The sequence below is a fragment of the Oncorhynchus clarkii genome, chromosome 2 (genome assembly GCF_045791955.1).
Source record: "Oncorhynchus clarkii lewisi isolate Uvic-CL-2024 chromosome 2, UVic_Ocla_1.0, whole genome shotgun sequence".
In the NCBI taxonomy this organism is placed as follows: Eukaryota; Metazoa; Chordata; class Actinopteri; order Salmoniformes; family Salmonidae; genus Oncorhynchus; species Oncorhynchus clarkii.
Genome location: NC_092148.1, coordinates 19,823,275 through 19,850,932, shown reverse-complemented (window position 1 = coordinate 19,850,932; position 27,658 = coordinate 19,823,275). Strand labels below are relative to the sequence as shown.

General features: G+C 45.4%; 1 protein-coding gene across 2 annotated transcripts in view; it reads right to left on the bottom strand.

Moving 5' to 3' along the window:
* LOC139423735 (E3 ubiquitin-protein ligase znrf2-like) overlaps positions 1–27,658 on the bottom strand; it is a 96,606-nt gene that overhangs the window by 23,972 nt on the left and 44,976 nt on the right. For both annotated transcript variants that reach the window (XR_011635873.1, XM_071175355.1), the window contains exon 2: positions 6,610–6,705. Coding sequence is in view for 1 of the 2 variants with exons in the window: in XM_071175355.1 (XP_071031456.1) it covers positions 6,610–6,705 (96 nt within the window). In the remaining variant the exon portion in view is untranslated. The remainder of the gene's footprint in view (positions 1–6,609; positions 6,706–27,658) is intronic.

The window sequence follows — 27,658 nt, the reverse complement described above, 5'->3', positions numbered from 1 at the left end:
TGTGTCTCTCTCTGTGTCTCTGTCTGTCTGTCTCTCTCCCTGTCTCTCTCTCTCCCTCTCTCTCACTGTCTCTCTCTCTCTCTCTCTCTCTCTCTCTGTGTGTCCCTCTCTCTCTCTCTCTCTCCCTCTCTCTCTCTGTGTCTCTCTCTCTCTCTCTCTCTCTCTCTCTCTCTCTCTCTCTCTGTCTCTCTCTGTCTGTCTCTCTCTCTCCCTCTCTCTCTGTCTCTCTCTCTCTCTCTCTCTGTCTCTCTCTCTCTCTCTCTCTCTGTCTATCTCTCTGTGTGTGTCTCTCTCTGTGTCTCTCTCTGTGTCTCTCTCTCTCTCTGTGTGTCTCTCTCTCTATCTCTGTGTCCCTCTCTCTCTCTCTCTCTCCCTCTCTCTGTGTGTGTCTCTCTCTGTGTCTCTCTCTCTCTCTGTGTGTCTCTCTCTCTCTTTCTACATATTCAGACACTGAAACATACACACTCTTTACTAAGAGTAAAGTGTATATCTCTCTCTCACCCTCCTTCTGCCTCTCCCTCTCAATTTTCCTTTTCTCTCTCCCTCACTCCCCCTCTATCCCTGTCTCTCTCATACTCTCCCTCACTCCCCCTCTATCCCTCTCTCTCCTGAAACAGAGATTAGAGTGAAAGTCATGACTCACCACTCATACCCCAGCCAGTCTTCTCTAAGGTCTATTAACCCAGTAAAATGGCTTCCATTACTGGAGAATGTGACACATCTCAGATGACCAGCAGGTTTTGTTTAAACGCTGTTGGGCTGTTTAAAACCTGGGGATTATCTTTAAACAGCAGCACTTGTCCTCTCTGTCAACTGGGTGTGTTTAAAAAGCCCTTCTTCAGGCTGAGGGAGACGAAACAAGCGGTTTAAAGTCCACATGACTGATACATCTGTCTGGGGCTTGACTCATACTTGGTCTCTTGTAATATAGGTAGGCAGGGGAGAGATTGTGTCACAGACAGCACATAAACACAACCACAATATCAGGAGTGAAGCACACACACACATACCCAAACACACAAAACGGGCTACCACCCCTTAATTCACCTTAATTCACCCCCCCCACTGTTTGATGATGGATGCCTTTCCCTCCGTCTTGTTGATGAATGAGAAACCAGGTCTACTGACCTTCAGCCATCATCAGCCCAATGCTGTTCCATCACAGTAGACACAGAGAAACTGCTGCTGCCACTCTTACCCACTCCTGAGCCAAGATGAATGCCTGTTTGACTAGGCTTTTACAGCAAGTCACTGTGGACTGAAGCTCCATTATCCAATAATATAATAGTTATAGAAGTGTCCAGAATTTGACCTCTGCTGAAAAAAATAATATTGGCCATATGAGCTGCCAGAGGCATGTGAGAGGACTGCTCAGAGAAGAGAAACAGACACATATTATTGCATCAGAAGTCACTATGTCTCAGTGTTGAATGCACACTGGGCTATGTTGTTGATGTTGAGGAAGTCATGGAGTATACAAGAGCTAACAATACATTTGTGTGATTATTATTCATCTTATCAGTAAACTTCCTGTGCCGACAGAGATGGCTGCCTCGCTTCGTGTTCCTAGGAAACTATGCAGTATTTTGTTTTTTTACGTGTTATTTATTACATTGGTACCCCAAGTCATCTTAGGTTTTATTACATACAGTCGGGAAGAACTACTGGATATAAGAGCAACGTCAACTCACCATCATTACGACCAGGAATACGACTTTCCCGAAGCGGATCCTGTGTTTTTCCCACCACCCGGGACAATGGATTGGATCCCAGCCAGCGAACCAATACAACGGCGCCGTAAAAGGGGCAGACTAAGCGGTCTTCTGGTCAGGCTCCGGAGACGGGCACATCGCGCACCGCTCCCGAGCATACTTCTTGTCAATGTCCAGTCTCTTGACAACAAGGTTGATGAAATCCGAGCAAGGGTAGCATTCCAGAGGGACATCAGAGACTGTAACGTTCTTTGCTTCACGGAAACATGGCTCACTCGAGACACACTATCGGAGTTGGTACAGCCAGCTGGTTTCTTCACGCATCACGCCAACAGAAACAAGCATCGTTTTGGTAAGAAGAGGGGCGGGGGGGTATGCCTTATGATTAACAAGACGTGGTGTGATCATAACAACATACAGGAACTCAAGTCCTTCTGTTTCCCTGACTTAGAATTCCTCACAATCAAGTGTTGACCGCATTATCTACCCAGATAATTATTTTTGATTATAATCACAGCCGCATATATTCCCCCCCAATTCCACACTTCAAGATTGCTTTGATCACGTGGATTGGGATATGTTCCGCATTGCGTCAAACAACAACATTGACGAATACGCTGATTCGGTGAGCGAGTTTATTAGCAAGTGCATTGTACACACAGCAACTATTAAAACATTCCCCAACCAGAAACTGTGAATTGATGGCAGCATTCGTGCGAAACTGAAAGCGCGAACCACTGCTTTTAACCAGGGCAAGGCAGCCAGTGACCGAGTTTGGCTTGGTGGTGGGAACAGCACTCTCACCATAGTCAGTGTGACACGATACGATGAAGGGCCGTTCAGATGTGAGGTCATCAACGGAATCAGCAACGGCACCAGCCAGCCCATTGGCCTCAATGTTAGATGTGAGTATCAGAGTATGCAGTATACTGTACATTAATCATACACAACAGACATGGATTGTACCTTGTCATTGAGAGCCAGCCTTCCATGCAATGATGTAACATGCCTATTTTCATCCCAAACCATTCCTCTGTGTACACATGATCCAGATCATTATTTGGAGAGATCATTAGTAGACTGTGTTTAGTAGAGCAGGACAGAAACATATTCTAGGTAATGTTTACCCAACACTTCATTGTTATTTGTTCCTCCCATAGATGGCCCAAGTAACCTCACCATGATGGTAGTTCCTGAGATGACCAGAGGACATACAGCCTACAAGACGGGCTCCCGGAAACATGACCGAATACAAACAGTGTAGCTATTCCCTCCGCAAGGCAATCAAACAAGCTAAGCGTCAGTATAGAGACAAAGTAGTCACAATTCAACGGCTCAGACACAAGAGGTATGTGGCAGGGTCTACAGTCAATCACAGATTACAAAAAGAAAACCAGCCCTGTCGCGGACCAGGATGCCTTGCTCCCGGACAGACTAAAGACGTTTGAGGACAATACAGTGCCACTGACACGGCCTGCAACGAAAACATGCGGACTCTCCTTCACTGCAGCCGAGGTGAGTAAAACGTTTAAACGTGTTAACCCTCGCAAGGCTGCAGGCCCAGACGGCATCCCCAGCCGCGCCCTCAGAGCATGCGCAGACCAGCTGGCCGGTGTGTTTACGGACATATTCAATCAATCCTTATCCCAGTCTGCTGTTCCCACATGCTTCAAGAGGGCCACAATTGTTCCTGTTCCCAAGAAAGCTAAGGTAACTGAGCTAAACGACTACTACGTAGCACTCACTTCCGTCATCATGAAGTGCTTTGAGAGACTAGTCAAAGACCATTTCACCTCCACCCTACTGTTGGGATATGATTAATGTACAGTATACTGCATACTCTGATACTCACATCTAATATTGAGGCCAATGGGCTGGCTGGTGCCGTTGCTGATTCCGTTGATGACCTCACATCTGACACCCTAGACCCACTCCAATTTGCTTACCGACCCTATAGGTCCACAGATGACGCAATCTCAACCACACTGCACACTGCCCTAACCCATCTGGACAAGAAGAATACCTATGTGAGAATGATGTTCATTGACTACAGCTCAGCATTCAACACCATAGTACCCTCCAAACTCGTCATCAAGCTCGAGACCCTGGGTCTCGAACCCGCCCTGTGCAACTGGGTACTGGACTTCCTGACAGGCCGCCCCCAGGTGGTGAGGGTAGGTAACAACATCTCCACCCTGCTGATCCTCAACACTGGGGCCACACAAGGGTGCGTTCTGAGCCCTCCCCTGTACTCCCTGTTCACCCACGACTGCGTGGCCATGCACGCCTCCAACTCAATCATCAAGTTTGCAGACGACACTACAGTGGTAGGCTTGATTACCAACAACGACGAGATGGCCTACAGGGAGGAAGTGAGGGCCCTCGAAGTGTGGTGTCAGGAAAATAACCTCACACTCAACGTCAACAAAACAAAGGAGATGATTGTGGACTTCAGGAAACAGCAGAGGGAGCACCCCCCTATCCACATTGACGGGACAGTAGTGGAGAGGGTAGAAAGTTTTAAGTTCCTCGGCGTACACATCATGGACAAACTGAATTGGTCCACCCACATAGACAGCAGCGCCTCTTCAACCTCAGGAGGATGAAGAAATTTGGCTTGTCACCAAAAGCACTCACAAACTTCTACAGATGCACAATCGAGAGCATCCTGGCGGGCTGTATCACCGCCTGGTATGGCAACTGCACCGCCCTCAACCGTGAGGCTCTCCAGAGGGTAATGAGGTCTGCACAACGCATCACCGGGGGCAAACTACCTGCCCTCCAGGACACCTACACCACCCGATGTCACAGGAAGGCAATAAAGATCATCAAGGACATCAACCACCCGAGCCACTGCCTGTTCACCCCGCTATCATCCAGAAGGCGAGGTCAGTACAGGTGCATCAAAGCAGGGACCGAGAGACTGAAAAACAGCTTCTATCTCAAGGCCATCAGACTGTTAAACAGCCACCACTAACATTGAGTGGCTGCTGCCATACATGTAAAAAATGTATCACTAGCCACTTTAAACAATGCCACTTAATATAATGTTTACATACCCTACATTACTCATCTCATATGTATATATTGTACTCAATACATCTACTGCATCTTGCCTATGCTGTTCTGTACCATCACTCTGTACCATATACACTTGTGTGTATAAGGTAGCTCTTGTGAAATTGTTAGGTTAGATTACTCGTTGGTTATTACTGCACTGTCGGAACTAGAAGCACAAGCATTTCTCTACACTCGCATTAACATCTGCTAACCATGTGTATGTGACAAATAAAATTTGATTTGATTTGAACTTCTTCCCAATGGCCCTCTATTCCCTATATAGTACACTACTTTTGCCCAGGGCAGATAGGTCTCTAGTCAAATGAGGTGCCATTTGGGATGCAGACAACATGAGGTAATTTGTTTTCTGACTAACTGAATCCTACATGCTGACTTAGCCCTTAGAAGGGGCCACTACAAACTCCTCATTAGGGCGTTAGGCAATGACTTCCAGAGCCTGGGACCATCGTAGGAAGTATTTAAACCTAGAGTTGGAGTGGAAAAGAGAGGCAGGGAGATACAAGTGGGGGAGGCTCTGCAGAAATGGCTCCTCAGCCCTGAGTGTGTGTTTGTGTGTATGTGTGAGTGTGTGTGTGTATGTGTGAGTGTGTGTGTGTGCGTGCGTGTGTATGTGTGTGTGTGTGTGTGTGTGTGTGTGTGTGTGTGTGTGTGTGTTTGTGTGGTGTGTGTGTGTGTGTGTGTGTGTTGTGTGTGTGTGTTTGTGCGTGTATGTTTGTGCGTGTGTGTTTGTGTGTGGGGGGGTGTGTGGTGTGTGTGTGGTGTGTGCTACTCTGTGCTCCAGAAACACACAGTGAGCTTGAGGAAGCAAGAGGAAATTAGCCAGCCCTTTAAGACTGATATGATACTGATATGATTGTTTTATTAAGAACTAACACCACTGGACCTTTCTTAATATAAGATGGAGGGCTGAGCTCTGAGTGTGTGTGTGTGTTTGTTGAACTCTGCTTCTTCTCAACCAGGAATGTAAACAGGGCTAAAAGTAAGCTAGGGGGCTCCAACTTTCCCCTCTCACTGCTGTATCCTAGTTTACATCTCAGTATAGATTACAGTATCAAATACATTACATGTTTTCACTGTCCACTTAAGACTTGCGACCTGCTCAGTTTGTTTATGAAGACATGGCCCATAAATCAATTGGACCAGTCGTCAGAAAGAGATTAAGAAACCAGGGGGAGATGCAATTGATTAGGAACCTTAGATTACAATTATTTATGGACTAGATCACTGAGCCCCTACCCAACCTGTTATGATGTACTTGGCATCATAGTTATTCCACTGTATGTTAATATACACTGACAATGACTGAAAACGTGCAAAGACTGATTAAGGCATTAAAGCGGCAACACAATGGGAGGCAAATTAAAGTGAGAGAGAGAGAGAGAGAGAGAGAGAGAGAGTTTGTGTTTGAATCGAACTGCAGAGAGAGGAGAGCTATTTTGATCAATTTAGGCAGACAGTATTGGACAGATCAGGAAGTCCAGCGACAGTGACAGTCCCCTCTGTAACAGATCTGCCATAAAACACGTTGTCTTGCCATTATGATTACACAGACACAGAGCTAACACCTGCCATGACACTAGTCACATTAGTCATTGAGGGGGAGGAGGGGAGTCGTTCCAACTGCCAAACATCAGGCAGCTCATTCAGACACTGTCTGACAGCAACCATGTTGCAATAAATTAGCTTGTCAATTAACTCACAGACAGCCACGGCAACGTCTTGTCTGGCCACACACACTAAGCCCTTTCCCTTCACAAGCACCCGATCAGCAAAGGAGACCAGTCAAGGGGTAGGGGAGTAAAGTAAGCAGTCTTACCGTTATAAGTCACTCTGGGTTTGGTCAAGCACATGACGATGTGTAGATCCATCTCATCCGTGGAGACAAACTTGGAGCAGACAGGGCACATGAAGCCTGCATGGAGGGAGAAGGGAGGAGGAAAGGAAGACCAAGTGGTAAATATCAGAAATCTAATTCTGTAAAGGGAAATCATTAAGTACCTATGCTGTTACCATAACACAGCATCACACACCCACACTCCTCCGCCCAGCCATCACAACATTCTCTCTCTGACATTACAAACTGAGTTCTCCCTATTACATTCTCCTGCAATTACATTCTATGAGTCACACTCAATAATCTCCCTGCAATATTAACAAAGATGAATTAAAATGAGGTGATATTTAACACTGATTACAAAGCTTGTCTTGACATTATCACTATGATGCAGCAGATTGCAGAGACGCCCTTTAAACTGAGATTATTAATGATTGTGTTTGGTAGCTCTGCACTAAACAGTTTACACTTCTTATGGCTGGGGGGCAGTATTGAGTAGCTTGGATGAATAAGGTGCCCAGAGTAAACTGGCTGCTACTCATTGAAACAAGCAAGATTTCTGGCTCTCACAGACCTTCTTCTTTAAGAGGCTCCTCTGTCCTCCACTCGTTACCCGTATTAATGGCACCTGTTTGAACTTGTTATCAGTATAAAAGACACCTGTCCACAACCTCAAACAGTCACACTCAAAACTCCACTATGGCCAAGACCAAAGAGCTGTCAAAGGACACCAGAAACAAAATTGTAGACCTGCACCAGGCTGGGAAGACTGAGTCTGCAATAGGTAAGCAGCTTGGTTTGAAGAAATCAACTGTGGGAGCAATTATTAGGAAATGATAGACATACAAGACCACTGATAATCTCCCTCGATCTGGGGCTCCACGCAAGATCTCACCCCGTGGGGTCAAAATGATCACAAGAACGGTGAGCAAAAATCCCAGAATCACACAGGGCGACCTAGTGAATGACCTGCAGAGAGCTGGAACCAAAGTAACAAAGCCTACCATCAGTAACACACTACGCCGCTAGGGACTCAAATCCTGCAGTGCCCGACGTGTCCCCCTGCTTAAGCCAGTACATGTCCAGGCCCGTCTGAAGTTTGCTAGAGAGCATTTGGATGATCCAGAAGAAGATTGGGAGAATGTCATATGGTCAGATGAAACCAAAGTATAACTTTTTGGTAAAAACTCAACTCGTCGTGTTTGGAGGACAAAGAATGCTGAGTTGCATCCAAAGAACACCATAACTACTGTGAAGCATGGGGGTGGAAACATCATGCTTTGGGACTGTTTTTCTGCAAAGGGACCAGGACGACTGATCCGTGTAAAGGAAAGAATGAATGGGGCCATGTATCGTGAGATTTTGAGTGAAAACCTCCTTCCATCAGCAAGGGCATTGAAGATGAAACGTGGCTGGGTCTTTCAGCATGACAATGATCCCAAACACACCGCCCGGGCAACGAAGGAGTGGCTTCATAAGAAGCATTTCAAGGTCCTGGAGTGGCCTAGCCAGTCTCCAGATCTCAACCCATAGGAAATCTTTGGAGGGAGTTGAAAGTCCGTGTTGCCCAGCAACAGCCCCAAAACATCACTGCTCTAGAGGAGATCTGCATGGAGGAATGGGCCAAAATACCAGCAACAGTGTGTGAAAACCCTGTGAAGACTTACAGAAAACGTTTGACCTCTGTCATTGCCAACAAAGGGTATATAACAAAGTATTGATATAAACTTTTGTTATTGACCAAATACTTATTTTCCACCATAATTTGCAAATAAATTCATTACAAATCCTACAATGTGATTTTCAGGAATTTTTTTTCTCGTTGTCTATCATAGTTGATGTGTACCTATGATGAAAATTACAGGCCTCTCTCATTTTTTTAAATTGGGAGAACTTGCATGATTGGTGGCTGACTAAATACTTTTTTGCCCCACTGTATGTGTGTGTGTGTGTGTGTGTGTGTGTGTGTGTGTGTGTGTATGTGTGTGTGTATGTATGTATGTATGTATGTATGTATGTATGTGAGTGAGTGTGTGTATGTGTGAGTGTGTGTGTGTGTATGTATGTATGTATGTATGTGTGTGTGAGTGAGTGTGTATGTATGTATGTATGTATGTATGAGTGAGTGTGTGTGTGTGTGCATGTATGTGTGTGTATGTATCTGTATGTGTGAGTGTGTATGTGTGTGTAAGTGTGAGTGTGTTTTTGAGTGTGTGTGTGTGTGTGTGTGTGTATGTGTGAGAGTGTGTATGTGTGTGAGTGTGTGTGTGTATGTATGTATGTATGTATGTATGTATGTATGTATGTATGTATGTATGTACAGTGCCTTGCGAAAGTATTCGGCCCCCTTTAACTTTGCGACCTTTTGCCACATTTCAGGCTTCAAACATAAAGACATAAAACTTTATTTTTTTGTGAAGAATCAACAACAAGTGGGACACAATCATGAAGTGGAACGACATTTATTGGATATTTCAAACTTTTTTAACAAATCAAAAACTGAAAAATTGGGCGTGCAAAATTATTCAGCTCCCTTAAGTTAATACTTTGTAGCGCCACCTTTTGCTGCGATTACAGCTGTAAGTCGCTTGGGGTATGCGAAAGTATTCGGCCCCCTTGAACTTTGCGACCTTTTGCCACATTTCAGGCTTCAAACATAAAGATATAAAACTGTATTTTTTTGTGAAGAATCAACAACAAGTGGGACACAATCATGAAGTGGAACGACATTTATTGGATATTTCAAACTTTTTTAACAAATCAAAAACTGAAAAATTGGGCGTGCAAAATTATTCAGCCCCTTTACTTTCAGTGCAGCAAACTCTCTCCAGAAGTTCAGTGAGGAGCTCTGAATGATCCAATGTTGACCTAAATGACTAATGATGATAAATACAATCCACCTGTGTGTAATCAAGTCTCCGTATAAATGCACCTGCACTGTGATAGTCTCAGAGGTCCGTTAAAAGCGCAGAGAGCATCATGAAGAACAAGGAACACACCAGGCAGGTCCGAGATACTGTTGTGAAGAAGTTTAAAGCCGGATTTGGATACAAAAATATTTCCCAAGCTTTAAACATCCCAAGGAGCACTGTGCAAGCGATAATATTGAAATGGAAGGAGTATCAGACCCCTGAAAATCTACCAAGACCTGGCCGTCCCTCTAAACTTTCAGCTCATACAAGGAGAAGACTGATCAGAGATGCAGCCAAGAGGCCCATGATAACTCTGGATGAACTGCAGAGATCTACAGCTGAGGTGGGAGACTCTGTCCATAGGACAACAATAAGTCGTATATTGCACAAATCTGGCCTTTATGGAAGAGTGGCAAGAAGAAAGCCATTTCTTAAAGATATCCATAAAAAGTGTCTTAAAGTTTGCCACAAGCCACCTGGGAGACACACCAAACATGTGGAAGAAGGTGCTCTGGTCAGATGAAACCAAAATTGAACTTTTTGGCAACAATGCAAAACGTTATGTTTGGCGTAAAAGCAACACAGCTGAACACACCATCCCCACTGTCAAACATGGTAGTGGCAGCATCATGGTTTGGGCCTGCTTTTCTTCAGCAGGGACAGGGAAGATGGTTAAAATTGATGGGAAGATGGATGGAGCCAAATACAGGACCATTCTGGAAAAAAACCTGATGGAGTCTGCAAAAGACATGAGACTGGGACGGAGATTTGTCTTCCAACAAGACAATGATCCAAAACATAAAGCAAAATCTACAATGGAATGGTTCAAAAATAAACATATCCAGGTGTTAGAATGGCCAAGTCAAAGTCCAGACCTGAATCCAATCGAGAATCTGTGGAAAGAACTGAAAACTGCTGTTCACAAATGCTCTCCATCCAACCTCACTGAGCTCGAGCTGTTTTGCAAGGAGGAATGGGAAAAAATTTCAGTCTCTCGATGTGCAAAACTGATAGAGACATTCCCCAAGCGACTTACAGCTGTAATCGCAGCAAAAGGTGGCGCTACAAAGTATTAACTTAAGGGGGCTGAATAATTTTGCACGCCCAATTTTTCAGTTTTTGATTTGTTAAAAAAGTTTTAAATATCCAATAAATGTCGTTCCACTTCATGATTGTGTCCCACTTGTTGTTGATTCTTCACAAAAAATACAGTTTTATATCTTTATGTTTGAAGCCTGAAATGTGGCAAAAGGTCGCAAAGTTCAAGGGGGCCGAATACTTTCGCAAGGCACTGTATGTATGTATGTGAGTGAGTGTGTATGTATATGTGTGTATCTATGTAAATGTGTGTATGTATGTATGTGAGTGAGTGTGTGAGTGTGAGTGTGTATGTGTGTGTGTGTGTGTGTGTGTGTATATGTAAGTGTGTGTGAGTGTGTATGTATGTATGTATGTATATGTGTGAGTGTGTGTGTGTGTGTGTGTGTGTGTGTGTGTGTGTGTGTGTGTGTGTGTGTGTGTGTGTGTGTGTGTGTGTGTATGTATGTATATGTGTGTATGTACGTATGTATGTGTGTGTGTGTGTGTTTGTATGTATGTGTGTGTGTGTGTGTGTGTGTGTGTGTGTGTGTGTGTGTGAGTGTATGTATGTATATGTGTGTATGTATGTATGTATGTATGTGAGTGAGTGTGTATGTATATGTATGTATATGTGTGTATGTATGTATGTATGTATGTGTGTATGTATGTATGTGAGTGAGTGTGTATGCATGAGTGTATGTATGTATGTGAGTGTGTGTGTATGTATGAGTGTGTGGTATGTATGTTTGTATGTGAGTGAGTGTGTGTGTGTATGTGTGAGTGTGTGTGTGTGTATGTGTATGCGTGAGTGAGTGTGTGTGTGTATGTATGTGAGTGAGTGTGTGTGTGTGTGTATGTATGTGTGTGAATGTATGTGTATGTGTGAGTGTGTGTGTGTGTGTGAGTGTATGTATGTATATGTGTGTATGTATGTATGTGAGTGAGTGTGTATGTATATGTGTGTATGTATGTATATGCGTGTATGTATGTATGTATGTATGTATGTGAGTGTGTGTGTATGTATGTATATGTGTGTATGTATGTATGTGAGTGTGTGTGTATGTATGTATGTATGTATATATGTGAGTGAGTGTGTATGATATATGAGTCATCCTGATGTGTGCATGCAAACAGACCCATAGACACATTAACCAGGTTTCCATCTTACCATTTCATGGAGAAGAATTACCTGACACATTAAAACGACAGTCATGTCGGTACAATTTCATACATCTCGAAAGACCATTTGTTTCTTCCACAAGGTGGGATCTTGTGTCGGTAAAATGAATTCGGCGAGAAATGGCATTGGAGACGCCTTTATCCACAAATATTGATATAATAACCGTCATATCGAAATAAACTCGGAATCGCGGCATGATATGCGCCCACCATCACAACGTGAAAAAGCAAGTTCATAAGCAGATGAGTTATGATGAACTTCACATGGTGGTTAAGTGCAATGGTATTCATGTACATTTCCAATCGGCTAAATATGGGCTATTATTTGAATGCTGTTGACATAATGAACGGTGCTTGGCTGCCAATTATCAAATAAAATGATCTCGCTCTTATCAATATCTAATCATCTAATCATCTATCAGCCAAGTCTTGTCTAGACAGAGAGCCTGAAGAAAAACTAGATTGTGCATGTTTGTGTGACAAAACCATCTGCAGTTGAAATTGTGATTGAAACCTACGTAACTTATATATTTTAATTGGTACATGGGAACTTTACTGCAGAAGTCATTTTTGAGTGCACTTCGTCATCACGCAGCCTTTTGTCCACAACAAGTCAGATTGATGGAAAAACCTCTGGTGGGAAAATGCACATAATGTTTTTACGCAGATTTGAGAATATTCGCATGACAATCTGTCTCCAATTGGATGGAACCCCAGCTATGGACACACACACCAGGATGACTGATGTATTACGAGGATGCACTTTCCAGGAAATGAGTCTGGAAATACTCAGTCACAACACACACCCCTGTAGGCCCTGCACTCCTACAGGCAACAATCTCCAGCCCAACTCAACTCTGCAGGGGGTACAGTCATGTCTACAGATCTGAAGACAATATTGTAGAACATTCAAGGGGTAGCCCCGTCTGGGACTCGAACCCGGGTTTAGCGAATGTAAAGCCAACACCTTAACCATTAGACCAAGAGGTCCAAACCTCTTAACGAGGTTGCTAGGGGTTGGATTAAGCTTGCTACATTACCCACTATCCTTCGGGAGAGCGTGTCCAACGCTTCTCTATACCAAGTCTCTCACATCACATGTACACACACGCCTCTTCAATAGCTTCACCGGCGCAATCCCACTTCCGACACCAATGTGTGTGTGTGTGTGTGTGTGTGTGTGTGTGTGTGTGTGTGTGTGTGTGTGTGTGTGTGTGCACGTCCGGGTATTTTCAGAATAATTTCCTGAAAAATGCCTCTTCATAATATGACTCATCCTGGTGTGTGTGTGTACAAACAGTCACCAGTGTGTGTGTGTGTGTGTGTGTAGATATTGGCTGTACTAAATGCTAATCCCTTTCTGTTGGGAGGGTATTGGAGAGGAGAGAAGTGTCCCACTTCCAGGAGGGACTAGAGGAGATAAGAGGTGAGAAAGTCAAAGCTGACCTACTACACAACTCCCTCAGCATAAGCCTCAACAGATCCATTCAAATTGGGAAAGCAATCCTCCTCTGACTAACTGAGGGGGTTAACCATCTCTCCTTCGCTCACCTCCCCTTCCCTCCATTTAGACACCATGACACCCTGCTGCTCTGGCACAGCAGACGAGGCAGACTATGACAGGGAGAAGGGCAGCTGTGACCGTCTCTGTGTCTGCCCAGTGCTCACTATAGGGCACACATAGTAGGGAGGTGTAGCTAGCATGGTATGTCTGCCAAGTAGGCCTATAGGGCAGAATGGAGCACAGTGGCACAGTGGGACTGTATGGCCTGTCTGGCCAGCTGTAGGGACTAAAGGTCAGGTCCAGCCAGTCTGGACTCTGGATGTACTGAGTCAATACAGATCATCTAAAGGTGATGCAGAACGTCACATACTACGTGTTTAGTTTGTCTGTATGACTGTTCACCTGACATCTCCAGCCTTCACAAGAGAAGCTATCTATCTGTCTGACCACATGCAGTGTAATACAAACCCAACACGGCTGCTTGCTTGGTGTTAAAGGTAACACTCCTATCTAATGACTGTCCTTTGTGTAAGTGTGTGTGTGTGTGCCAGCGTGGGTGTGTGTGTGTGTGTGTGTGTGTGTGTGTGTGTGTGTGTGTGTGTGTGTGTGTGTGTGTGTGTGTCCTCTCTGTGTCTCTAGGTTATTTACTGTAAGACATGGCCACAGGAGGGGAGCAGCTGCATATTAACCAATGACCACATCAACACAGAGCAGGCCAGGGCTAGATCCAGGACCAACTGCCAGAGAACAGCAACTCAAACGTCTTACACCAACACACACAGAACCCAGTACTCCTACAGGCAACAACCTACATCAAGCCTAACTCAACTCTGCAGGGGGTACAGCTAGATGTACAGATCTGAAGATAATCCACTGACATGAACTGTATAGGCTTACAAGCCAGCTACCACGCAGTAGACAGTAACTGTCAGAAAGCCTGCTGTCTGGCAAGGGGAATAATGAGCTCAATTGTACTGGTAATCATGTTCATCTTGTTTCAACATCTGTTTCTATGTCTGTGTGTGAGAGAGAGAGAGAGAGAGAGAGAGAGAGAGAGAGAGAGAGAGAGAGAGAGAGAGAGAGAAGAGCGAGAGAGAGAGAGAGAAGAGCGAGAGAGAGAGAGCGAGAGAGAGAGAGAAGAGCGAGAGAGTGAGAGAGAGAGAGATGAGAGAAGAGAGAGAGAGAAGAGCGAGAGAGAAGAGAGTGAGAGAAGAGAGAGAGAAGAGAGTGAGAGAGAGAGAAGAGAGAGAGAAGAGAGAGAGAAGAGAGAAGAGAGTGAGGAGTGAGAGAGAGAGAAGAGAGAGAGAGAGAGAGAGAGAGAGAGAGAGAGAGAGAGAGAGAGAGAGAGAGAAGAGCGTGAGAGAGAGAGAGAGAGAGAGAGAGAGAGTGAGAGAGAGAAAGAGAGAAGAGTAGAGAGAGCGAGAGAGAGATAAAGAGAGAGAGAAGAGAGAGTGAGAGAGAGAAAGAGGGAGAGAGACAGAGAGAGAAGAGCGAGAGGGAGAGAGAGAGAGAGAGGGAGAGAGAGTAAGAGAGAAAGAGTGAGAGAGCGAGAGGGAGAGAGAGAGAGCAAGAGAGAAAGAGAAAGAGAGAAGAGAGAGTGAGAGAGAAAGCAAGAGCGAGAGAAGTGAGATCAGACTATTTGTAGAATTCTCTCCTCTCCTTGCAGGGAAAGGTTGCACAACATAACATACATAGCCTTGGCAGCTAGTCTACATCTTTTCTCTGGGTTATTATTCCATTACAGGGCTCTGATCTTGTGTCATGTATATAAAAAACATACATTCTCTGATCACGGTGTTGTTTAATTAACTGGAATTAAATTAAATTATAAGTGAATGTTGAGAGAGAGGGACATTTAATTGAAGGATTGACTATGGAGGGATGGAGGAGAGCTGAAGTGGAACCTTTATCTTGATAAACAGACGAGAGTTAGTGACATCATCAGAGCAATAACATGAGGTGACAGTTTGACAGTCAGTGGGTTTTCAAGACACCCAAAGTCACGTTACATAGTCAAGATAATCAGCATGATAATAAAGTAATGAAATCATGGCAGGCTATAAAAGACAGAGGTGGTATTTCTTATTTTTTATTTATTTATTTCACCTTTATTTAACCAGGTAGGCTAGTTGAGAACAAGTTCTCATTTACAACTGCAACCTGGCCAAGATAAAGCGTAGCAATTCGACACATACTACAACACAGAGTTACACATGGAATAAACAAAACATACAGTCAATAATACAGTAGAACAAAAGAAAACAAAAAGTCTATATACTGTGAGTGCAAATGAGGTAAGTTAAGGAAATAAATAGGCCATGGTGGCAAAGTAATTACAATATAGCAATTAAACACTGGAATGGTAGATCGGCAGAAGATGAATGTGCAGGTAGAGAAACTGGGGTGCAAAGGAGCAAAATAAATAAATAAATACCAGTATGGGGATGAGGTAGGTCGATAGATGGGCTGTTTACAGATGGGCTATGTACAGGTGCAGTGATCTGTAAGCTGCTCTGACAGTTGGTGCTTAAAGCTAGTGAGGGAGATGTGAGTCTCCAGCTTCAGAGATTTTTGCAATTCGTTCCAGTCATGGGCAGCAGAGAACTGGAAGGAAAGACGACCAAAGGAGGAATTGGCTTTGGGGGTGACCAGTGAGATATACCTGCTGGAGCGCGCGCTACGAGTGGGTGCTGCTATGGTGACCAGTGAGCTGAGATAAGGCGGGGCTTTACCTAGCAGAGACTTGTAGATAACCTGTAGCCAGTGGGTTTGGCGGTGAGTATGAAGCGAGGGCCAACCAACGAGAGCGTACAGGTCGCAATGGTGGGTAGTGTATGGGGCTTTCGTGACAAAACGGATGGCACTGTGATAGACTGCATCCAGTTTGTTGGAGTAGAGTGTTGGAGGCTATTTTACAGATGACATCACCGAAGTCGAAGATCGGTAGGATGGTCAGTTTTACGAGGGTATGTTTGGCAGCATGAGTGAAGGTATGCATGACCTTAACGGTGATGACGTTCACACATCAGCCTGATAGAGCCCATACAGAACGGTAATGAGGAAGACCCCCCTGTCCCCTCTTTTACACACATGCTTAGTCGAGGTTACTAAAACATTGATCTCAATATCATATTTGGGAAAATACAAGCAAAGGAACAGAACAGAAAACAAAGAGTGGAAAGTAAAAAAACATCCCCAAGCCAATGTTCTCCCAGTCAGTCAGTCCCATGGGAGGAGGAGAGAGGAGGAGGAGGAGGAGAGGAGGAGGAGGAGGAGGAGGAGAGGTTTGATCAGTGGAGAGGCCAGCTTCCATTAGCAACAGCCAGATAAGGAGAGAAGGAGATTATGAGGAGAGGAGGAGATGGGGAGGAGAAGAGTAGAGGAGTAGAGGAGATAGGGAGTTGAGGAGGAGATATGGAGTAGAGGAGTAGAGGAGGAGATGGGGAGTAGAGGATGTGAGGAGGAGATGGGGAGTAGAGGAGGAGAGGAGTAGAGGAGATGGGGAGGAGAGGAGGAGAGGAGGAGATGGGGAGTAGAGGAGGAGAGGAGTAGAGGAGATGGGGAGGAGAGGAGGAGAGGAGATGGGGAGTAGATGAGGAGATAGGGAGTAGAGGAGGAGAGGAGATGGGGAGTAGAGGAGGAGAGGAGTAGAGGAGATGGGGAGTAGAGGAGCAGATGAGAGGAGATGGGGAGTAGAGGAGGAGATGAGAGGAGATGGGGAGTAGAGGAGGAGATGAGAGGAGATGGGGAGTAGAGGAGGAGATGAGAGGAGATGGGGAGTAGAGGAGGAGATGAGAGGAGATGGGGAGTAGAGGAGGAGATGAGAGGAGATGGGGAGTAGAGGAGGAGAGGAGGAGAGGAGATGGGGAGTAGAGGAGGAGAGGAGGAGATGGGGAGTAGAGGAGGAGAGGAGGAGATGGGGAGGGAGGAGAGAGGAGGAGAGGAGGAGGAGGAGAGGAGGAGAGGAGATGGGGAGTAGAGGAGGAGAGGAGAGGAGGAGATGGGGAGAAGAGGAGGAGCGGGGAGATGGGGAGTAGAGGAGGAGAGGAGAGAAGGAGATGGAGAGTAGAGGGGGATATGAGAGGAGGAGATAGGGAGGAGAGGAGTAGATGAGAGGAGGAGGTGGGGAGTAGAGGAGGAGATGGGGAGAAGAGGAGGAGATACGAGGAGGAGATGGGGAATAGAGGAGGAGAAAAGAGGAGGAGATGGGGAGTAGAGGAGGAGATGAGAGGATGAGATGGGGAGTAGAGGAGGAGATGAGGAGATGAGGAGTAGAGGAGGAGATGAGAGGAGGAGATGGGGAGTAGAGGAGGAGATGGGGAGTAGAGAAGGATATGAGGGGAGGAGAGGGGTGGAGGAGATTGGGAGTAGAGGAGGAGAGGGGTGGAGGAGATGGGGAGTAGAGGAGTAGAGGAGGAGAGGAAAGGAGGAGATATGGAGTAGAGGAGGAGATAGGGAGTAGAGGAGTAGAGGGGGAGATAGGGAGTAGAGGAGATGGGGAGTAGAGGAGGAGATAGGGAGTAGAGGAGTAGAGGAGTAGAGGGGGAGATGGGGAGTAGAGGAGGAGATGGGGAGTAGAGGAGTAGAGGAGTAGAGGAGATGGGGAGTTGAGGAGGAGGAGGAGATGGGGAGTAGAGGAGGAGAGGAGGAGAGGGGTAGAGGAGATGGGGAATAGAGGAGGTGAGAGGAGATGGGGAGTAGAGGAGTAGGAGGAGATAGGAGATGAGGGGTAGAGGAGGAGAGGGGTAGAGGAGATGAGGAGTAGAGGAGGAGAGGGGTAGAGGAGGAGAGGAGTAGAGGAGTAGGAGGAGATGGGGAGTAGAGGAGGAGAGGAGGAGATGAGAGGAGGAGATGAGAGGAGGAGATGAGAAGGAGATGAGAGGAGGAGATGGGAGTAGAGGAGGAGAGGGGTAGAGGAGATCGGGAGTAGAGGAATAGAGGAGTAGAGGAGATGGGGAGTAGAGGAGGAGAGGGGTAGAGGAGATCGGGAGTAGAGGAGGAGAGGAGGAGAGGGGTAGAGGAGATCGGGAGTAGAGGAATAGAGGAGTAGAGGAGATGGGGAGTAAAGGAGTAGAGGAGTAGAGGAGATGGGGAGATAGGGAGGAGAGGAGGAGATGAGAGGAGGAGATAGGGAGTAGAGGAGTAGAGGAGGAGAGGGGTAGAGGAGATGAGGAGGAGAGGAGTAGAGGAGGAGTAGAGGAGGAGAGGGGTAGAGGAGGAGAGGAGTAGAGGAGGAGAGGAGTAGAGGAGGAGAGGAGGAGAGGGGTAGAGGAGAAGAGGGGGAGAGGGGTAGAGGAGGAGAGGAGTAGAGGAGTAGGAGGAGATGGGGAGTAGAGGAGGAGAGGAGGAGATGAGAGGAGGAGATGAGAGGAGGAGATGAGAGGAGGAGATGAGAAGGAGATGAGAGGAGGAGATGGGGAGTAGAGGAATAGAGGAGTAGAGGAGATGGGGAGTAGAGGAATAGAGGAGTAGAGGAGATGGGGAGTAGAGGAGTAGAGGAGGAGATGGGGAGTAAAGGAGTAGAGGAGTAGAGGAGATGGGGAGTAGAGGAATAGAGGAGTAGAAGAGATGGGGAGTAGAGGAGGAGATGGGGAGTAAAGGAGTAGAGGAGTAGAGGAGTAGAGGAGTAGAGGAGATGGGGAGTAAAGGAGTAGAGGAGTAGAGGAATAGAGGAGTAGAGGAGATGGGGAGTAGAGGAGGAGATGGGGAGTAAAGGAGTAGAGGAGTAGAGGAGATGGGGAGTAGAGGAGGAGATGGGGTAGAGGAGATGGGGAGTAGAGGAGTAGAGGAGATGAGGAGTAGAGGAGTAGAGGAGATGAGGAGTAGAGGAGTAGAGGAGGAGAGGGGTAGAGGAGATCGGGAGTAGAGGAGTAGAGGAGATGGGGAGGAGTAGAGGAGATGGGGAGGAGTAGAGGAGGAGAGGAGAGGAGGAGAGGAGGAGAGGGAGAGAGGAGGAGGAGAGAGGAGGAGAGAGGAGGAGATGGGGAGTAGAGGAGGAGAGGAGGAGGAGAGGAGAGGAGAGGAGAGGGGGGAGATGGAGAATAGAGGAGGAGATGAGAGGAGATGGGAGGAGAGGAGTAGATAGAGGAGGAGAGGGAGAGGAGGATGAGGAGGAGATGAGAGGAGGAGATAGGGAGTAGAGGAGTAGAGGAGGAGAGGGGTAGAGGAGTAGAGGAGTAGAGGAGTAGAGGAGTAGAGGAGGAGAGGAGTAGAGGAGGAGAGGAGGAGAGGAGTAGAGGAGGAGAGGGGTAGAGGAGGAGAGGAGTAGAGGAGGAGAGGAGGAGAGGGGTAGAGGAGATGAGGGGTAGAGGAGGAGAGGGGTAGAGGAGATGAGGGGTAGAGGAGGAGAGGGGTAGAGGAGGAGAGGAGGAGAGGAGGAGAGGAGGAGAGGAGGAGAGGAGTAGAGGGGTAGAGGGGTAGAGGGGGAGAGGAGGAGAGGAGTAGAGGGGTAGAGGAGGAGAGGGGTAGAGGAGTAGAGGAGATGAGGAGATCAAATCAAATGTTACTTAGTCACGTGCGCTGAATAAAACAGGTGTAGACCTTACAGTGAAATGCTTAATTACGAGCCAATGCAGTACAGAAAATAATAACAAATCTAATTAACAAGTAGTTAAAGAGCAGCAGTAAAATAACAATAGCATATACAGTGCCTTTCAAAAGTATTCACCCCCCTTGGCATTTTTCCTGTCTTGTTGCATTACAACCTGCAATTTAGATGCATTTTTATTTGGATGTCATGTAATGGACACACACAAAATAGTCCAAATTGGTGAAGTGAAATGAAAAAATTACTTGTTTCAATCATAATAAAAACGGTAAAGTGCATATGTATTCACCCCCTTTGTTATGAAGCCCCCAAATAAGATCTGGTGCAACCATTTACCTTCAGAAGTCACAGAATTAAGTGTGCAATCTAAGTGTCACATGATCTGTCACATGATCTCAGTATATATACACCTGTTCTGAAAGGCCCCAGAGTCTGTAACACCACTAAGCAAGGGGCATCATGAAGACCAAGGAGTTCTCCAAACAGGTCAGAGACAAAGTTGTGTAGAAGAACAGATCAGGGTTGGGTTACAAAAAGATATCGGAAACTTTAACATCCCACAGAGCACCATTAAATCCATTATTAAAAAATGGAAAGAATATGGCACCACAACAAACCTGCCAAGAGAGGGCCGCCCACCAAAACTCACAGACCAGGCAAGGAGGGCATTAATCAGAGAGGCAACAAAGAGACCAAAGATAACCCTGAAGGAGCTGCAAAGTGGAGATTGGAGTATCTGTTTATAGGACCACTTTAAGCCGTACACTCCACAGAGCTGGGCTTTACGGAAGAGTGGCCAGAAAAAAGACATTGCTTATTAAAGAAACAAAAATAAGAAAACACGTTTGGGGTTCGCCAAAAGGCATGTGGGAGACTCCCCAAACATATGGAAGAAGGTACTCTGGTCAGATGAGATTAAAATTGTGCTTTTTGGCCATCAAGGAAAACACTATGTCTGGCGCAAACACAACACCTCTCATCACCCCGAGAACCCAAGCAGGGTGGTGGCAGCATCATGCTGTGGGGATGTTAGTCATCAGCAGGGACTGGGAAACTGGTCAGAATTTAAGGAATGATGGATGACGCTAAATAGAGGGAAATTCTTGAGGGATACCTGTTTCAGTCTTCCAGAGATTTGAGACTAACGGGGGTTCACCTTCCAGCAGGACAATGACACTAAGCATACTGCTAAAGCAACACTTGAGTGGTTTAAAACCAGTTGCGGCGAGCAAATCCGGATCCGGGATCCTATTTATAGACCTAAGCTCATTACCATAACGCAACGTTAACTATTCATGAAAATCGCAAATGAAATGAAATAAATATGCTAGCTCTCAAGCTTAGCCTTTTGTTAACAACACTGTCATCTCAGATTTTCAAAATATGCTTTTCAATCATAGCAAAACAAGCATTTGTGTAAGAGTATTGATACCTAGCGTAGCATTTAGTGTAGCATTTAGCGTAGCATTCAGCATGCAACATTTTCACAAAAACAAGAAAAGCCTTCAAATAAAATCATTTACCTTTGAAGAACTTCAGATGTTTTCAATGAGGACACTCTCAGATAGCAAATGTTCAGTTTTTCCAAAAAGATTCTTTGTGTATTAGAAATCGCTCCGTTTTGTACATCACGTTTGGCTACCAAAAAAACCTGTATCCAGGAGTGTATTTATCCCTGCAAGCTCATTAGCATAACGCAACGTTAACTATTCATGAAAATCGCAAATGAAATGAAATAAATATGCTAGCTCTCAAGCTTAGCCTTTTGTTAACAACACTGTCATCTCAGATTTTCAAAATATGCTTCTCAACCATAGGAAAACAATAATTTGTGTAACAGTAGCTAGCTAGCGTAGCATTTAGCATTAGCATTAGCGTTAGCATTTAGCAGGCACATTTTCACAAAAACCAGAAAAGCATTCAAATAAAAGAATTTACCTTTGAAGAACTTCAGATGTTTTCAATGAGGAGACTCTGTTAGATAGCAAATGTTCAGTTTTTCCTGAAAGATTATTTGTTTAGGAGAAATCGCTCCGTTTGGTGCGTCACGTTTGGCTACCAAAAAAAAACGAAAATCCAGTCATCAATACGCCAAACTTTTTTCCAAATTAACTCCATAATATCGTCTGAAACATGGCAAACGTTGTTTAGAACACATATCTCTTCGATGATATATCCTTCGTGGAAGTGTGCTTTCTGTCCTGAATCCCAGGAGAAAATGCCCGCAATTGAAGATTACGCACCAATTTAGACAAAGGACAGCGGGCGGACCCCTGGAAAATGTAGTCTCTTATGGCCAAGGAGGAGAGGATGGGGATTAGAGGAGGAGATGGGGAGTAGTGGAGGAGATAGGGATGAGAGGAGGAGATGGGGAGTAGAGGAGGAGATGGGGAGTAGAGGAGGAGATGGGGAGTAGAGGAGGAGATGTAGATGAGAGGAGAGGAGGAGATAGGGATGAGATGAGTAGATGAGAGGAGGAGATAGGGATGAGAGGAGGAGATGAGAGGAGGAGATGGGGAGTAGAAGAGGAGATGAGAGGAGGAGATAGGGATGAGAGGAGGATATGAGAGGAGGAGATAGGGATGAGAGGAGGAGATGAGAGGAGGAGATAGGGATGAGAGGAGATGAGGAGATAGGGATGGGAGGGATGAGAGGAGATGAGAGGAGGAGATGAGGAGATGAGAGGAGGAGATGGAGATGAGAGGATGAGATGAGAGGAGGAGATGAGAGGAGGAGATGGAGATGAGAGGAGGAGATGAGAGGAGGAGATGAGAGGAGGAGATGAAGATGAGAGGAGGAGATGGAGATGAGAGGAGGAGATGAGAGGAGGAGATGAAGATGAGAGGAGGAGATGGAGATGAGAAGAGGAGATGAGAGGAGGAGATGAAGATGAGAGGAGGAGATGGAGATGAGAAGAGGAGATGAGAGGAGGAGATGGAGATGAGAAGAGGAGATGAGAGGAGGAGATGGAGATGAGAAGAGGAGATGAGAGGAGGAGATGAGAGGAGGAGATGGAGATGAGGAGGAGATGAGAGGAGGAGATGAAGATGAGAGGAGGAGATGGAGATGAGAGGAGGAGATGAGAGGAGGAGATGAAGATGAGAGAAGGAGATGAGAGGAGGAGATGGAGATGGAGAGTAGAGAAGGAGATGGTCTATCCTTGTAGGCTGTGTAGCAATGTCACATCTAAAAAATGAATACTCTCCCAAGTAAACAAATACTAATGTCCATTCAGATATTAAAATATTCAAATATTTGGTACTGCAGCAACAAATAGCATTAGCTACATCATGTTCTGTTCAAATTAGGAACACCTTCCTTCTCTCAGGATCTCCTATAAGCCAAACCAAAGGCCTGCGTCAGCATCTATCCCATCTAGCCCCCAGCCTCGATCTTATTAAATCCCATTTATGTATTACATTATAATTTTATGGATCGGCAGGCTAGCACTAAATGGGATGGTGCGTTGGGCCTGGCCTGAGCACATCCTTCCCCTCTCACAGCCGTGCAGCGTTATTGTCACTATTTCAATCATTTATTTGATTTCCTTTTTTTCTTAGTTTTCTCTTTAACTCTGCATTATTGGAAAAGTAACCATGACTAAGCATTTCATTGTTAGTCTACATCTCTTGTTTACGAAGTGTGACAAATAAAATTGGATTCGATTTGACTTGTGTGATTTGTGTGTCACCAGGACCACCCAGCTACACACTCACACGCACCCCCCACACACACACACACACACACACACACACACACACACACACACACACACACACACACACACACACACACACACACAGGAGTGGAGCAGGTGTGGAGAAGAGCTCCAGTCCTCCAGGGCCCCTTTTCCATCCTTGTCTGTTGACTATGGTGTGAAGGGACAATCACTACATCTAGCTCCTAAATGGTATGACATTTGTTGTAACACACATCTCAGAAAAAGGAGAACCCCCTTTCTCATGGGCTGTTACAGTCTTAAAATAAAATGCGAATGGAATTGCCTATGGTAAACAACAGCTAGCACCAAAACATGCATGAGCACCAAAACAATCCTGTCAAAATGTCTCCATCCTTGTGATGTAGGTACCCATAATCACTCACCAGACTAACACACTGGACAGGACAGCCAAGCAGAGACAACCAACCTGACTATGACAACAAAGATGACGCAACACACAGTCAGCCATTTAACCATCAGATTATCGCATGATGAGACTAGGTTATGTTCTTTTATTTTTCAACAAAAACCTTCAAACGACAGGATTTTATCATGATACTGAACAGGGACAATGTCGTCCTATTCGTACAATACGATGGGGATTATATTCAAACCCTCAAGCCTCAGCAAATAAATAGTGACAATGGCCTAAAATATGAACTTTTCCATATTTATGACCGGCAGCCTAAAAAGCCTTCTAAAAGCCAGTGCTGCCATGCAGCCTGGAGTCTGCCATCAAGGAGCTGTTCTCCACTCCCCAGTCCCCTGTCCTGCACTCTCTCTGCCACATCAATGATTGATTCTGAGGGCTGGAGCCCCAGGAGAGAGCTGGGGGAAGAAGCATCTCTGCCTGGCTATGAAGGGAGGGATCTGGGCTGAGCAGAGCTAGTGTCCCTGGTCCCTGGGACCTCCATGGTGCTGCTGGTGATGATAATGTCACCGTAGCTTTAGCTTGATAAGCTCTGTGGTACATAAAGTTCCTCTGGCTGGGTAGACCGGCTGACTGGTTGGGACATTATTACACAGACAAACATGAATGTTGTATGATTACTGTTAAAAGCATGAGTATAGACTGAGATAGAGGGAGAGAGAAAGAGAGGAAGAGAGAGAGAGCGAGAGAGAGAGAGAGAGAGAGAGAGAAAGAGGGAGAGAGAGAGAGGGAGTGGGAGAGAGCGATAGAGAGAGAGAGAGAGAAAGAGGGAGAGAGAGCGAGAGCGAGAGCGAGAGAGAGAGAGGGAGAGGGAGAGAGCAAGATAGTGAGTGAAATAGAAAGCAAAATAGAGAGAAATAGATTGAAAGAGAGTATACACTGAGTATACTAAACATTAGGAACACCTTCCTAATAATGAGTTGATGCAAATGCTGAAAATTATTATTAGTTAAAGTTGAATTGAACAGTCTAAAACAATCCGAATGGAGAAAGACCTATTGAAATCACTTAGAATGTCTGTGTTGTCTCTAGGGTCACACTACACATAAAGAAAGTTTTGAGATTTTACTATTCAAAAACATGAAATAGCATCAAACCGTCCTTATTTGTATACCGTGAGTTTATATGTTGGCCATATCGCCCAGTGCATGTTGACTCCAATGCTTCCCACAGTTGTGTCAAGTTGGCTCTATGTCCTTTGGGTGGTGGACCATTCTTGATACACACAGGAAACTGTTGAATGTGAAAAACCCAGCAGCGTTGTAGTTCTTGACACAAACCAGTGTGCCTGTCACCTGCTAGCATTCCCCGTTCAAAGGCACTTCAATATTTAGTCTTTCCCATTCACCCTCTGAATGGCACACCTACACAATCCATGTCTCAATTGTCTCAAGGCTTAAAAATCCTTCTTTAACCTGTCTCCTCCCCTTCATCTACACTGGTTGAAGTGACATCAATGTTTAGTATAGTCAGTGTAGAGCGTGAATATAGGGGCCACGTTAACCGTGCCAGCGGGCCTGACTGCTACATCACAGTGAGGAGGTAAGGCACTGGGCTGTCACCACACACAAAGTTTTAACTACTCTAGTTACAGAGAAAGACGTGATATCCATAAAGAGTCCAGTGAACCATTGTCTAATTAAGCAATAAGGCCCGAGGGGGTGTTTTATATGGCAAATATACCACAGCTAAGGGCTGTTTTTACGCACGACACAACGCAGAGTGCCTGGACACAGCCCTTAGCCATGGTATATTGGCCATATATCACAAACCCCTGAGGTGCCTTGTTGCTATTATAAACTGGATACCAACGTAATTATAGCAGTAAAAATAAACGCCTTGTCATACCCGTGGTATACTGTCTGATATACTCACGGCTGTCAGCCAATCAGCATTCAGGGCTCGAACCACCCAGTTTATAATCTTCTGTTTGAGGCACAACCCTATTTTAGGGCCCCCTCAGGGCATTTTTATTAGAGAGGTGAAGTGATGACACTCTTTGGATGAGCTCTCTGAGAGGAAGAGGGAGGAGAGAGGAGGGGTGAGGAGACGAGGATAGAGGAGGAGAGCAGAGCAGAGAGATGATAAGAGAGGAGAGATGAGGAAAGAGGGGAGGGTAATATTAGAGAGACACTATCACCAGCCACCCATCTGCCAGACAGCCTCACTCTCCCCATGTGTCACAGTCTGACATGTCAGGGACTATAATTAAAATCAGAGAACAAGGACAACACTGATGGCACATCAGACAGGATCTCTATTTACAGAAATATAGTATGGGAGGGAGAGATGGTGTTAGGGAGGGAGGGAGGGAGGGAGGGAGGGAGGGAGGGAGGGAGGGAGGGAGGGAGGGAGGGAGGGAGGGAGGGAGGGAAAGAAAGCCTGTAATTTCCTCTGTTTTTGCTAAAAGGAGGGAGGAAATTGATTGTGTCTGGGGGGCCTGGCTGAGTTTGGATCTGGAGAGACAGAAACAATCAGCTCTAGGGAGCAGACAGACAGAACAGACAGAGTATCATGACAAGAAGAGAAAATAGAAAGAGAGATGATAGAAGCTATACCGCCCACTGCAGCCACTGCACCATGCCCTGTTCTCTCTCATCAGCTCACATGCCCTGTTCTCTCTCATCAGCTCACATGCCCTGTTGACTGTCATTGACAGTAGAGCAGTGTAGGCCACAGAGGGCCTGCATGAGGGAGTGAGGGACTGGGAGGATACACACATTACCATATTATCCCTATTACCCTTATTAACCTGTTGGATCTCTAGGGGCGCTATTTCATTTTTGGATAAAAAACGTTCCCGTTTTAAGCGCGATATTTTGTCACGAAAAGATGCTCGACTATGCATATTCTTGACAGTTTTTGAAAGAAAACACTCTGAAGTTTCAGAATCTGCAAAGATATTGTCTGTAAGTGCCCCAGAACTCATTCTACAGGCGAAACCAAGATGATGCGTCAACCAGGAAATTAGCAGAATTTCTGAAGCTCTGTTTTCCATTGTCTCCTTATATGGCTGTGATTGCGCAAGGAATGAGCCTACACTTTCTGTCGTTCCCCCAAGGTCTTAGCAGCATTGTGACGTATTTGTAGGCATATCATTGGAAGATTGACCATAAGAGACTACATTTTCCAAGTGTCCGCCTGGTGTCCTGCGTGGAATTCGGTGCGCAATTGCCAGCTGCTTGTACTTTTCCATTTGATTGAGGGGAGAAACCATGCTTCCAAGAACGATATATCAATGAAGAGATATGTGAAAAACACCTTGAGGATTGATTCTAAACAACGTTTGCCATGTTTTCAGTCGATATTATGGAGTTAATTTGGAAAAAAGTTCGCGTTTTGAGGACTGAATTTTCGTTTTGTTTTGGTAGCCAAATGTGATGTATAAAACGGAGCTATTTCTAATACACAAAGAATATTTTTGGAAAAACTGAGCATCTGCTATCTAACTGAGAGTATCCTCATTGAAAACATCAGAAGTTCTTCAAAGGTAAGTTATTTTATTTGAAGGCTTTACTTGTTTTTGTGATAGTTGCTTGCTAAATGCTAACGCTAATGCTAACGCTAAATGCTACGCTAGCTAGCTACTGTTACACAAATGATTGTTTTCCTATGGTTGAAAAACATATTTTGAAAATCTGAGATGACAGTGTTGTTA